The sequence below is a fragment of the Pleuronectes platessa genome, chromosome 6, assembly GCF_947347685.1.
Source record: "Pleuronectes platessa chromosome 6, fPlePla1.1, whole genome shotgun sequence".
NCBI lineage: Eukaryota > Metazoa > Chordata > Actinopteri > Pleuronectiformes > Pleuronectidae > Pleuronectes > Pleuronectes platessa.
This window is the reverse complement of record NC_070631.1, coordinates 4,410,394-4,424,305: the sequence shown is the minus strand read 5'-3', so window position 1 is coordinate 4,424,305 and position 13,912 is coordinate 4,410,394. Positions and strand designations below refer to the sequence as shown.

At 40.8% G+C, this 13,912-nt stretch overlaps 2 protein-coding genes across 5 annotated transcripts; both read left to right on the top strand.

Annotated features, from left to right (window-relative positions):
* Positions 1-67: 67 nt before the first annotated feature.
* Positions 68-3,980, top strand: LOC128442876 (uncharacterized). Of its 3 annotated transcripts, none has more exons than XM_053425487.1 (5): positions 68-158; positions 981-1,109; positions 1,242-1,455; positions 2,027-2,113; positions 3,093-3,980. In XM_053425487.1, exons 1-5 carry the CDS (start codon positions 132-134, stop codon positions 3,176-3,178), a joined length of 543 nt encoding a protein of 180 aa, XP_053281462.1. In that variant the 5' UTR covers positions 68-131; the 3' UTR covers positions 3,179-3,980. The 3 variants fall into 3 exon arrangements, with proteins under 3 accessions (XP_053281462.1, XP_053281463.1, XP_053281461.1); XM_053425488.1 differs by lacking the exon at positions 2,027-2,113 and adding an exon at positions 1,983-2,026; XM_053425486.1 differs by having other exon boundaries at positions 1,983-2,113.
* Positions 3,981-7,107: 3,127 nt separating this feature from the next.
* slc13a3 (solute carrier family 13 member 3) lies at positions 7,108-13,465 on the top strand. Of its 2 annotated transcripts, XM_053425198.1 has the most exons (12): positions 7,108-7,358; positions 7,701-7,883; positions 8,122-8,159; positions 8,799-9,015; positions 9,098-9,223; positions 9,407-9,484; positions 9,594-9,698; positions 9,808-9,905; positions 10,875-10,987; positions 11,365-11,526; positions 12,540-12,677; positions 12,759-13,465. In XM_053425198.1, exons 1-12 carry the CDS (start codon positions 7,123-7,125, stop codon positions 12,921-12,923), a joined length of 1,659 nt encoding a protein of 552 aa, XP_053281173.1. In that variant the 5' UTR covers positions 7,108-7,122; the 3' UTR covers positions 12,924-13,465. The 2 variants fall into 2 exon arrangements, with proteins under 2 accessions (XP_053281173.1, XP_053281174.1); XM_053425199.1 differs by lacking the exon at positions 9,594-9,698.
* Positions 13,466-13,912: the final 447 nt, after the last annotated feature.

Genomic DNA, 13,912 nt, shown 5'->3' with positions numbered 1-13,912 from the left:
TCCTGCGGTCATAAGAAAGTACTGATGCACTGTTTTCTGCAAACACCTTTTTTTTTCTCACTTCCTTCTACAGGAAAACAGACAAACTGAAAATGAGAACTCCATTCGTTGCAGAAGAAGAAACGTGAAAGATGCCCATGCTGGCTTTCTTCATTGAGGTGAGTTAAACATCACACATTTAAATTCATTTTTATATATCACATAAAGTTTATATTCAATTTTAGTATATCACATTCTATTTGATTTGTTTCTAATTAATTACTACTTATATTTAATTATTCTTTTATTTGTATTATTCACTTCTTTAGTTGACTTGCTCATCTTATGTTTAATCTACTTACTCCTTGCGTTTATTATTTAATCTTTATTTTGTGTTTCAAGTTATCACATCTACTTGTCATAATTTAACCTTTGTCATTTTCTCATCTCTTTTTGCATTTGATTATTTAATCGATATGTTTTTCTCTATTATTTTATCATTTTTATCCTTCTCAAATCTCTATTCGCATTTTATTATTTAATCTTTATCGTTTAATCTTCCCTTGTTTACTTCCGTTTGGCGTTTCCTCATTTCAAACCGGTGAGATTTACGGCAGTGCTGCTTCACCTCCTGTTTATGTTGTTGTGTGGATGAAGGCGGGTGGAGAGGATGTTGCTTTTATTGCTTTAGTCCGTAAAGCACTTTGTGTTACGTTGTTTGTGTGGAACATTCAATACAAATAAAGTCTGATTAACTGGTTGTTTATGGTTTTTGTGGTGCTGCAAAAAGAGGAGGGGAGATTAGAACAAATAATAGAAACACCTTCAGAACAGGTGAATCAACTCCCCTCTAAAAACTCTAAAAAACAAACAAGCCCCCTGAAGACAGAACATGTTGCAGCTCTGTTGTGTTAGAGGTGATTTGCATGTATCTAGATCTGTGTTAACATTGAATCTGAGTGTATTTGTTCTCTGTGAACACTGTGCTGTGACTCTCTCAGCTGCTGCTGGTGCATTACACAACCCAGAGTTCTGCAGGAATTCAAGCCGTCTGCGGTGGAGACGTTTCACTCCCGTGTCGCTATGAAGACATTGAAAGCATCAACTTCATCTCTGTGACATGGTACAAGGTCAGTCGTCCAATTCAGATGATTATGCTGAGTTTAATCACCAATCAACTCAATAAATAAACACTTTTTTTTCTGCTCTTCTTTTGATTTGACTTCTGAAATTTGCTTTTATCTTATTTTAACTTTTAACAGCTCAACAACCAGAGCAGAAATGGCATCATCCTGAGGAAAAAAAGGGAAAATCGAACTACGGCCTTCACGTCCGCCCGTGCGTCAGACTTCGGGGACAAATACAGTTTGATGCTTCGCAACGTGACGCCCGAAGACTCAGGCAACTACGACTGTTACATCGCTGCAAATATAGGGGGGACAAACAGGAATTCTTATGTCTACCTAACGGTTCAAGGTACGTCTTGAATTTTATTTTACTTCACCTTCACCTTTACTTACTAACCAACTCTCACTGACACTGTTTTATCGTCTATTTAAATCTGGATTTCAAACCTATCACATCATTTTCAGGACTTTAGGAAAGATGCACCAACATTCAGAACGTGATATAATCGGTTTATATGACAGTCAACACAAGTTGTGTCCCAAACTTGTCGCCTTTACCCTCATTTCAACAGAGGCGGCGGAGCCACATAAAAGAACAGGAAACACAAACACACGTAACATTTTCCTTTCCACTGTGACATTTATGCATTTTACATAAATCTCCACCCACTGAACAAATTTGCACGGCAGCGTGAGCAGAGATTTTTAAAACCATCATCTGATCAAAGAGATATAGATTGACATGTGTCTGCCATGTTTAAACATCACTGAGAAATAAACAAAGGTTAATGCGGTGATACACTTGATTTAGTTTGGAAACATCAAATTCATGCACTGATTTCTCCAGCTTTCATCTTTTATTTTGTCCAAACCCAGATTGTGTGACTCCTACGACTTCGTCCCCTCCCCCCAATGCACAGGTAAAGGAGCTGTCGAACCTGTGGAGCATTCTGGGATTTGTGACAGTGGGTCTTGTCAAAGTCATTCTATCCATAATCAGCATTTGGGTAAATAAACGTCATTTTATTTCTCCTTTGTTCCCGTTCTACTTCAGTTATCATAGAGCTCAAATGGCAGTGTTTCAAAAGTGTCAAGGGGACATTTTGATGTCCTCAATCGGTGGTTAAACCACAGACCTGCGGGGCTAAAGCCTGATTCTATCTCTTGTTCTTGATTGGCCAGAAACGCTTTTGTTCCATCCAGCAACTCACAGTAAACAATGGTTTAATGGGGAAGTACAGCCGCACAACACACAGACTTCTGTAGAAACATACGTCAAAAGGTCCTAACCTTGAACCCTGAGGTGCACCACCAGAAACAGGTGCAGAAGAGAGACAACGTTTGAAAGACTTTTATTTTCCAGCCACATGTTTTTAACAAGCAGTATTACTGAAGATCACTGCATAGGAAGAGATTAATATTCAATGAGAAGAAGTTAAGATTATTCAGCTGGGTCAATTATTTGTATTTGTATTCATCGGTTGAAGGAGAAAAATAATTTGGCCCAAAGCACAAGATGATATCGTCACATCTCAAATGGACCAAATGCTAAAGACATTTGGAAACTTACATCGAGTGGAAAAGCAGTAAATTCTCTCACATTTGAAGCTGGTGTTTTTTCTTCCATACAGAGAAGTGAAGTGTGCCCTCTTGTACATGTTGTGTTCTGAAACCTGACACTTGCAACTTAAGTGTTTGAAAGCAAGACCACAATTGAATTGAAATTTAATTGACTTGAGCTGGTTTAGTTTCATTTATGTTCAGTGTGAAACTCTGAGTAATCCTGACCGGTGTGGGAATCTGACACCTCTGAGACGCCTGTGGGAGTCTTCATGTTTTTTTGTGGCCTAACTATCGAGCTCCTGCTCTGACTGTTCAGAGCTCGTGGGCTTTTGTTTTCTCGTCTCTACAAAGCGGGGGGGGGGGGGGGGGGAGCACTTTCCAAACGAGCAAGTGTCTTAATTGATTTGTTCTCCGATCCTTCAGGTGATTGGTGTCATCACTTCAAGAAGATCGAAACAAAGGGAAAGGAGCGGATTCCTCTGATTGGACACTTCCAGAGATTGTATTAATATACACAGAGAAATAATTTCATTTGTTTATTCATTGGATTTTTCTTGCTTCCACAAAGTGTTTTTTTTCTGTTCTCGTTTTATAACAGACATGAGAGGATGTGAGAGGATGAACGAAAACCACACATAGAACATATGTAAATTGAAACTTGACGTTTTCCACTTTTTAAAATAAACTCTTGGGTTTAAATAAAAAATGTTTATCTATTAAATTGTAAGTATGGTGCTGATTTTAATTGTGCCATTTATACAAGTTATATAACAAATATGCCTAGTGGTTTTCATCCTCTGCCTGTTGCACTTTACTTCCTGACACCATGTGTGAAAGAGTGAAACCACACACAGACACACACACCAATGAGCTGCATTTAAACAACCACACAAAGCACAGATTGTGTAAATACTTAGACAAATCCTTAAATTCAGAAAATAGAAGTATTTATTCTGTGCTGTATTTTACCTGCTTCCAGAAATTGAATTTTTTTAAATTGTGACACACATGAGAAATTAAATGTAACTGCTGAAATAAACACTCAATTCAAATTACAACGCTTATAGATTAAATATAAATTATTCTACTGCTTTTCAACGGTGCCACTGATAAATGTAAAATAATAATGTGTTTAGACTGGGTCCTCTTGTGGTTCTCACCCTATGCCTGTTTCACTTTTACTTCCTGCCCGGATTGGGTCTGAAACGAAACAGTGAAACCACACACACACACACACACACACACGCCAATGAGACACCCTGCATTTATCTGATGTTGTATTGACGTTATCATATAAAGATCTCAACCATCGTTATCAGTGTCAGACTTTTATTCTCTTGATGTGGTTCCTGTGTGAGATGTGAAGATATGAAGATATGGATATTCATGCTCTCTGAAGGACTCCTGCAGCTTTTACCCAGCAGACACCTGGAGTAGAACCCACTTATTGTCCCAGTGGGGTGGGGGCTCGTCTACCACTGAGTTCACCTCCTGGTCTACAAAGTCAGATTAAAGCAGGAAGCACGTGAATCACTGCCTCTTGTAAATATTGATAAGAGATGACTGAGGAGTGGGGGGGCCTCACTGAGAGCAGCACAGCAGGCTCACAGTGAGGAGATTAACATGCACAGAGCGCCACCTGCTGGACACCCCTCACAACACAGTCAAGAGTCTGTTGACACCATGATCTGTGCTTAGAGCTTTTGAGAAGCAAGAAATCAATCAATCACATTTGAATTGTATATTTACACATTCGTAAATCACAATTTACCTCATAGGGATTTACAGGGCGTGACAACTCTCAGCAAGAATGAAGATAAACTATCAAAAAGGGAAAATAAAACATAATATGTCAACAAAAGAACATCTTTCATAAGAAAAAACACTGTCTAATATATATATATATATATTACTTCTCTATATATCAATATCTAAAATATCTAATCCACAGAAAATGTCTGACAGAGATGAAGGGAGCAGCAATGACAATTGTTATAATAAAGGTTTTTTCCATTACCAGTATGTGGCAGATATATTGTATAACTAAGCTTATGATGTGTTGTGTTTATGGACTCACGTCTTTCATTTTTAGATTCATAGCTTTGTTTGCACTTCGAGTTCAAACCTCTGCTGCAACCTTTGTTTAAGTTGGTCATAACGTTTGTTTGTTTATTTGTTTGTTAGCAAGATTTGTCAAAAATCTACTTTATGGATTTGTTGCTGGATGGATGTTTATAGGTCAAATAAAAATTGAATTTTGTAGCAGATCCAAGATTTGAACTTTCTTTAACATTGTGAGACATTTTCACTGAAGGAATAATTCCTGGTTCTTGACCCAAGGAGGAAATTGTGAGATTCTAATTGATTATTATGAAACTTATAATAATAATTATAATAATAACTCGATACTGAAAAGAGCAGGATCCTCAAGTGCAGTGAAAGTAAAGCACATGAGTTTTCTCCCAGTGCCTGTTGGACCCGAGCCACTGTTCGTGTCTGTGAGCTACACCTGTGTCTCTGCTGCTACGACACATCAAGTCAAAATGTCTGCTGTGAAGAAGATGATCTGGCTCATCTGATGATCTGTCATGAAGACACACACCGTGATGTCAACAAGGCTGCCAGGACTCAGGCTGGCTCCAGGTCTACACAGGGAGTGTGTTCAGATTACAGGGGTCAGGAGGAGGTGGTGATGCTTCTGATGGAGCTGAAACATCAGTCGAGCCAAATCGTGTCCAGGGTGTGGGGGGGGGGGGGGGGGGGGGGGGGGCTCCTCAGCATCCAGGATCAAAGAGTGAAAGTAGTGAGTGTGAGCATGTGGTGTGAATGCTGAAGATATCTTATTATTTAGTTTAGTTTCAGAGGGTTTTACTCAAGAACATATGTAGAAGATGTTTTAAAACCTACTGGTGATCAAACGTTTTCACTGAATCCAGAAGTTTCTGGTTAAATTAAAATGTATAATGCCCTATGTCACAGTTTTAAAGAACATTCAAATTATTCCTGGATCCGCCCTATGAATCCTAACACGCAACCATGCATTTAACTACACAATAAACACATTACCTGTCATGTTATCATTGCATGTCATAACCATTAGAAAAAAAAGAATGCAAATACAAGATATATTTTGCCTCTTGACCTCTTTATTACATTTCCTTATTTTGTAAGTTGTAAGGTGTCAGGGTATTTAAGGGTTAAGTTGCACTAATGTTGCAGCTCCACTGACAAACAGTGACATATCATTTACATAGATTAACCCCTGAGCGTGTGTCTGTGTGTGTGTGTGTGTGTGTGTGTGTGTGTGTGTGTGTGTGTGTGTGTGTGTGTGTGTGTGTGTGTGTGTGTGTGTGTGTGCATGTGTGTCTGAAGATGCCTCACTCCTCCAGTCTGGGAGAGAGAGAGAGACATGTGGAAACCTGACAGGAAGACTGTGCCCTTTTAACAATTTGTCACCACCATACGAGGAGTTAACCTGTAGCTCAGCTCATAGTTAATCTTCTGCACACTCCAGCTCGGGGCTTCAAAGTGCAGCAGAGCAGGTTCCTCTCAGAACAGCCTGCAGCTCCTTTCCCCTCAAACGGAGCCAAACTACTTTCCTCCGGCGATGAAAATCTCTGTGGTTTCCAAGAAGCTGTGGTGCGTCCACAAGCAGCTGATCCTGCTGATCACCCCCCTCGTCTTCCTGCCTTTGATTTTTACTCTGCCAGAAAAGGTGAGTGGCATTTCTCCACGTGTGCATTTTCCATGTGAAGGATGGAAGATTGAAGTTTATTCACAGATATGTACAAGAAATGTCACAAACGTAGAAAAATGTATCCACATGTGTCAAAAGTTGTTTTCTAAGTTGTGAGTGCCAGAGTTTTCCAGGAATAGAAAGAAATCAAATGTGCATCATATTAATCATTTAGAGCTGAAACAAGTTATCAATGAATTGAAAACAGAATCAATAGAATGTAGACGAGCAGCTATTTAGAACATGGATTCATATTTTCAGTTATGAAATAACAAATATTCTCATGTTTCCTGTAACTCAAATAAGAGGATTTATTTCTCTTTGTCTCATAACTCTGAACATCTTTTAGTTTCGGACTTTGTATTGAACAAAATAGTCAAACTGAAAACATCCTATTGAGACTCTCATGAGTTGTCATGGATAAACTGAAGCGTTTTTGGATATTGTATTGACTTCAGTGGTTAATGAATTAAATAAACAATTAAATAAAAGGGGTAAATTGATGATTTTATTTGCAACATAAATCTAAAGAATTCCCTTTTGTTCATAATGAGCCATTCATCAACATTTAATATTTTGTTTTGATTTACTTATAAGCTTTACACAGAAAAGGCCTCTTGTGCACACAGATGACTCAAACACCATTAAAGTGATTTTCCGAAGTCAAAATGATTCCTTCTCTTCCAGGAGGGACGATGTCTTTACGTGGTGGTGCTGATGGCGACGTTCTGGTGCACGGAGGCCCTTCCTCTCGCCGTCACCGCGATGCTTCCAGTTTGCCTCTTCCCAACACTGGGAATCATTCCGTCGAAAAAGATCTGCCCTCAGTACTTCCTCGAGACCAATTTCCTCTTCCTCAGCGGGCTCGTTATGGCGTCGTCCATCGAGGAGTGGGGCCTGCATCGCAGAATCGCCCTGAAGGTCCTGAGCATCGTGGGAGTGAAACCAGCCTGGTGAGAGAAACTTTGACATTCGAGGGAGCTCAAGAGAGTTCCCCACGGAATCAGGACTCCTGGTTGGTTTGCATTTGATAAAATAACAGTGGCATCTTTTAAAAAGCATTTTTCAGACCAATTTTAATAATAAAGTCTTCTGTGTTCGTGGAGTTGGAGTTGAGAGCCATGACAGAAAGTTTGAAGTGTGAAAGCATCGAGAGACAGACATGGTTTTGTCCTCCTGTGTGATTTATCAACACTGAGAATATCCTATTATCCTCTTAAAAGTCATAGGTTCAAGTGAGCGGCTGTGGGGTTGATCGGTGTCACTGATCTGATCGGGAACCTTTTTCTTTCCAGGCTCATATTTGGAATGATGATGACTTCAGCCTTCTTGTCCATGTGGCTCAGCAACACGGCCACGACGGCCATGATGCTTCCCATCGCTAACGCCATCCTGGAGAGTCTGTTTGGAGACCTGGAGACGCTGAAGAAGAACTGCAAGTCCCCGAAGGATTCAGACAGCGATATCATTAATGGTACGTCATATTTTCTTAATAGTTTTCCTGGCAAAACTAAGCCAGTTTTTACTTTAATCAAGATTATAGCAAGTGAATATTAGTGAATAAATGAATGATAATGTTGCCAGTGACATAAGGTGATAATATGCCATAGTTGTGTTTACAGTTCAATCCCACTGCCACAGATTTACACCAAAATCGCTACTTGCAGGTTTAATAATATTTGTTTATTGATGAAACGTGTCCACACTTACTTACAGACATGAATGTTTCACCTCTGTCCCCACGAGTCTTCAATGTGTAATCTAAGCTGCGAACTTTGAGCCTCTTTTTCCAACAAACTGAGTCGTTAGACACAAAGTTAGTCAATATTCAAGTGATGATTGATTAATGACACTTTATTGACATACTGTTGTGTATTAAAGACACAAAGTGTTTTTCCCTCACGTTTTGGAGATCAGTGTTATTCCGGATGTAGTTTTTAGTTTAAACTCTTTAACTTTCTTTCAGGTCAGTGCACCTTAAAGATGCATTCGCTGCCGGCCGTGCCCGTGGAAAAACAACTGCTGTCGATAGACGGGTAAGAAGAAGAAGAATCATTTGACTATTGAAAACAAACATTCAAGCAACTTTCTTGCTGAGAGTTGGATGAGAGGATTCATATCAGTCTTATATGAGTGGGGTGAATATGAAGCTGGAGCCAGCTGTTTGCTAAATTAGCTTAGCTTAGCATAAAGACGATTTACTTTCACTTTTAACACTTAGTTGTGGTCTAATGCTGTAAATGCTTTCATATTTCTGTTGTTTTGAAGTTAATGTTTATTTCTATTATTATAAGATATGATATTATATCTGTTATGGACATGAATGGGATCAAATGTCCCAAAATGTCAAACTATCTCCTTTTAAAGTCCTGAACCGGGCAATAAAAACTAAATCATGCAAAACAACGATGTGTCCGATCACGTTGAAAGGACGGACGGGACGGAGCCGGCGGACGTGAGGACGGCTGAGGAGATCCGATCAGAGTCGGAGTATCAGCTGAAGGTGTGGAAAGGATTCTTGATCTGTATTCCTTACGCAGCCAGTATCGGAGGAACGGCCACGCTCACCGGCACCGCACCAAACCTCATCCTGATTGGCCAGCTGAAGAGGTGACCTGTAGTTCTGTGCTTTAACAGAGAACTGGGTCTTTTTCAGACAAGTTGACCACAAACCCTTTTTTTGGCTTCACAGTTACTTTCCAGACTGTGACCTCATCAACTTCGGCTCCTGGTTTGCGTTCGCGTTCCCGCTCATGCTGATCTTCCTGTTTGTGGGATGGCTGTGGATTGCTTACCTCTACGGGGGACTCAACACAAGGTATACATGTCTGAAATGAAAATGACACTTGTCCCTGTCAGTAAAGGCCAAATGTCATTTCTTGATATAAATCCTGTGAGCCAGAATAACTGTTTTTCTTTATGGACACATATCAACAGTTCCTTTCTCTTGAAATACCGTGTGTCTCACAGTTTATTTGTTTTGCAGATTGTGCATCCAGAGACACGACCGAAGAGCCCAGGCCGAGGCCAGAGCCCAGGCGCTGATCCAGGACGACTACAGGAAACTAGGGCCCATAAAGTGAGGACTCGTGTATGTCTGCAAGTCTCGTGCAACAGACGGCGAATGAGGTCATTTCTCATTATCACAGAGTCATTTACTGACTTTTTCTTCTTTTACTCGCTCTCAGTTTCGCACAGGGAGCCATCGCTTTCTTCTTTGTTTTGTTCGCTGTTCTCCTCTTCACACGAGATCCCAAGTTTATCACCGGCTGGTCTGTGTTCTTCAAAAAAGGGTAAGAAAACACAGCGTAGTGGATTTATTATGAATTACAGTGCATTTTCTATTGGGAAATGATGGTCGCCTGCTGAGGATCTGAATGCTCTCCTCCTGTTGTCCTGCAGGTACGTCTCAGATGCCGTCACTGGTGTGATCATCGTCTCCATTTTGTTCTTCTTCCCGTCGCAGAAACCTTCTCTGAGCTGGTGGTTCGACCCCCAAGGTCAGCGACCTCTCGTAAATGTCCTTATGAATAGTTTTCATTTACTAGAAATAAAACATATTCTAATTAATGTATTAAACCAATTAATCATCAGTGACTAACTGTTTAAAATATAAGAATAATAAGATTTGAAACACACAAAGGGAAAGAAATCAAAATGTTAAAACAACTGGAAACGACCAATTAACAGCTCCTGACCTTTCAAGGTCGGGTCAGAAGTTCATACATTACATTTTTCGAGAGAGATTCAGAGAAATTCAGTCTGTCTCCGGAACAGCTGATACTAAACTGTGGAAATAACCTGAGGAATGTTAATTATGCAGATTAGAAAGTCTGCAGTGAGACTGTGGTTCCTCTGTTTCTGTGATTAGAGTAAGCTCTCAAAGTTATGTTGTCACAGAGGTTTTTGTGTGTGTGTGTGTGTGTGTGTGTGTGTGTGTGCGCACGTGTCTTGCATGTAACAGGAGACACGTGTGGGTGTACATATTATGCTCAGCTGGTCAAATAAACCACTGGGGTTGAGCCAAAAAAACAAATCGTGGGGTTCGTTTGTCTCTTTCAATTTGGGTCAAATTGTTTTAATAGAGAAGAACATGAATATCTAGCAGAGTGGAAAATTGGTTGTAGCTCAGCAAAATGTAAAAGCTTAACAGGAAACTACTGAAGTGTTAAAGACATAGCAGGACAGCACAAATAATAAGATTTTGGGGTTCTTTTTTTGTTTGTCATATTTGTGTTGTTGATTTGAATTTGGAAATGAATCCAGCTCCTTATTTGATTTGTAAGCAGCAGAAAAGCATCCACTGTATTTACAGGTTGTAAACGGGATATTGATTCAATCCCACACCAGCTATGTTTTAATACTTCCAAGGATAAGTAAATTATGGAAACATTTTCCAAAAGTTGAAACAAGCTCATATTGAATTATCTTTGACTTATATTGTATTTTTTCTTCCACGTTTTCCTCAGCTTCCAACACTCGTTACGTTCCTCTCTTATCATGGCAGAAAGCCCAGGACTCTATTCCCTGGAACATCATCCTCCTGCTCGGAGGCGGCTTCGCTATGGCCAAAGCTTGTGAGGTAAAGATGTTGGATCATCTGAAAACATAACTAATATTAATACTGATCTTATTTGTTTACTAATTATGTCACAGTTGTTAGCTGAATAGCTTAGCCCTGCATAAAGAAATGTTGAAGCAGCGGTAAAGGTCAAATCTACTTTGAATAAACCTACAAAAAACAAAGTGTTAAGACAACTAAATATGTACAAATGTATTACAAATAAGACTAATCTTAAGATATTAAAAATGATCTTTTCAAAAATAAGTGCTTTATGAAACCAGATAAACTGTGACAGGAACGAGGCTCTGCTCTGTCTGGGTCCTTCTCTCCGTTTGGCTCTATTATGTTGTGATTTGCTCCTTGACCCTTGACCCCTGTCTTGTGGCGTTTGGCAGGAGTCCGGCCTCGCCTCCTGGATCGGGGGCCACCTCCAACCTTTGGCCGAGGTCCCCCCCGCCGCAGCTGTGATGCTGATCACTGCTTTCCTGGCCTGTTTCACCGAGTTCGCCAGCAACACGGCCACGATCATCATATTCCTGCCCGTCATTGCTGAACTGGTAAGACTGGGATTCTACCTACAGAGAGACAGAGTTAAACTTTACGTACATGCTCCTGCTGTGTAGCGGGGCCAGAGCAAAGCAATGGAAACTGGTGAACCGAGCTGGGAACACGGGTTAAAGCTGACCTCATGCTGGATGTTGGTCTAAGGCTTAGTGGGGATGTTAAACTCTGGCAGGAGATGTTCTGTTTGAAGCCTGTTGGACATTAACTGCTGCTCTCACTAATTATTATCCGGAGCTTTTTGTTCTGCAAAGCACAAACTCAAACAATCGTTTACAGGACGTATGGAAAAGCTTCCTCATCATCCGTCCACTCATTAGCTCTGCTGCTCATCCTCAGAGGGTCGAGGGGGGGTTCGGGCCAATCGCAGCTGACTTGAAGGGCGGTCAGAGATCATATATCTCCGCCAAGGCCCAATAGTGTCAGGTTGTACTTATCTGCACCAAAACACATGCCCTGATCTGCCTTTTGACCCATATCCACACTTAAATTCAACAGGTTCTTTCCTGAACCTCACCAGTGAGTTACCTGGTAATCCCTTCAGTAGCTTGTTGCGTAACCCTTCTTACAAACAGGTAACAAGCTCATAAACCTTTTCTCCCTTACCTCTTACAATTTCCAGCCTGTGTGATTTTTAAATAACGTGTATGAAACGGTGTCAATAAGCAAATAGAAGATTCTAGATTTCCTTCCACTGAGTGCAACCCATTTTGTTTCTGTAGGCAGCTTTCGATCCGTGTAAGAATATAAAGCACGTTTTATGGATTTCAACAGAGCCTTTCTATACAAAATAAGAGTTTGAACCAACAACCTATCCCCCCATGTTCTCGTGCTCATCAGAGATTGAGTTGACGGTTAATTAGAGTTCTAGAAAAACCTCCACCATCTTCGCTCTGGCTTCTCCTGGGTGTTTGTGAGGTCTGATTGAAACCAGTGCAGCTATGGGATCATCTGTGCAGCGTTGTGCTGGTGATATAACGTCCACATGTGTTTGTGTTGGTCTCTGCAGGCTATCCATGTGTCAGTGAACCCTCTGTACTTCATGATACCAGCCACAGTAGGATGCTCATATGCCTTCATGCTGCCCGTGTCCACGCCTCCCAACTCCATCGCCTTCGCCTCAGGACACCTCATGGTCAAAGACATGGTGAGATCACCGCGGCGGCTCTCGATGCTAACGCGATACACAAACAAACTGCGGCTAATCGACATCCTCGTCTCTCCTCAGGTGAAGACTGGCTTCGTCATGAACATCCTGGGCATCCTCTGTGTCTCTCTGGCCATGAACACGTGGGGCGTGGCCATGTTTGACCTGCACACGTATCCGGAATGGGCTCATCCCATCAACAAGACTGCTGCTGTGGTCGTTCAGGCGCTCAATGCGACTCTCTGATCACTCGCAGAGGAGAAGGGTCAGAGGGGTCAGAGGTCAGAGGATCGTGTGAAGATCCAACACTAAACGGGGACTCACGTCAACACTGTGTCGCTCTGGGAGCTTCAGCTTTCACCTGTTGCGACGCTTTTCATAAGTTTTTACGTTCAAGTGTCTTTTCAGGCTCTCGAAAGTGTCAAGATTTCATTCAGAACAAGTTGTGTTATTTACTACTTTTTAAAAACAGGACCAGAGAAACATTTCACCTCAACAAAAATAAAACAACAACAGCTCGAGCTCTGAAGAGTTCGTTTTCTATATTTCTGAAACTCCAGTGTGACTGCAGAGGGCGCTGTTTGTATCGATGAAGAATGAGAGAGAGAATCTGTGAATAATTCTTTTAAAAATATATATATTTTGGGTTGAAATCACCCACAGATCACGTTACCTGTTTATTTGTCGTGTTTTAAATCTTGTCTGTATTAGCGGATGAATCCTGACTAATGAACGTGTACATTTTGTTACAGAGTGATTTGCAGGTAATGCAGTATAAATGCTGTTACAAGGAAATTGTGTGAGTTTGTCGTGATCATTTTGATGCATTTGATTTTTGACTGCAATGACGAAATTGTCAGGATATCTGAAGCGGCTGAGTTTCCGTTTTTGATAGAATCCAACAACCAAATAGAGTTTGGTCAGGTTTTAATGAGATGTCGCTCTACAAGTTTTACAGTTTCCGGCCTCTTCAGACGAGACAGACAGAGAGAGAGAGAGACAAATAGAGAGAGAGAGAAAGAGCACACAGTCGTAAATTCCTCACAATATCTATTTGCTGTTGTAAACTGCCTGAAGGACCTTTGCTAAAGTCACTGGGCCAGACAACAATATTTAACTTGTGCAGGTTTGTGTGGTAACTCAGTGTTGGCAGGGTCGGTGCAAAAGGTCCCATCACGTTCAGATGCAAAACTAAAAATGACTCAGCTGAACCCATAAGCTCAGATCACGATGTA

Bases quoted from the DNA above. Each gene is read 5' to 3' on its own strand.
- LOC128442876 (XM_053425486.1), top strand. From the start codon at position 132: ATGCCCATGCTGGCTTTCTTCATTGAG. The intron at 1,110-1,241 runs GTCAGTCGTCCA...AACTTTTAACAG, and splicing joins TCTCTGTGACATGGTACAAG to CTCAACAACCAGAGCAGAAA. The intron at 2,114-3,092 runs GTAAATAAACGT...CCGATCCTTCAG, and splicing joins TATCCATAATCAGCATTTGG to GTGATTGGTGTCATCACTTC.
- slc13a3 (XM_053425198.1), top strand. From the start codon at position 7,123: ATGGCGACGTTCTGGTGCACGGAGGCCCTTCCTCTCGCCGTCACCGCG. The intron at 9,906-10,874 runs GTCAGCGACCTC...CGTTTTCCTCAG, and splicing joins CTGGTGGTTCGACCCCCAAG to CTTCCAACACTCGTTACGTT. The intron at 12,678-12,758 runs GTGAGATCACCG...GTCTCTCCTCAG, and splicing joins ACCTCATGGTCAAAGACATG to GTGAAGACTGGCTTCGTCAT.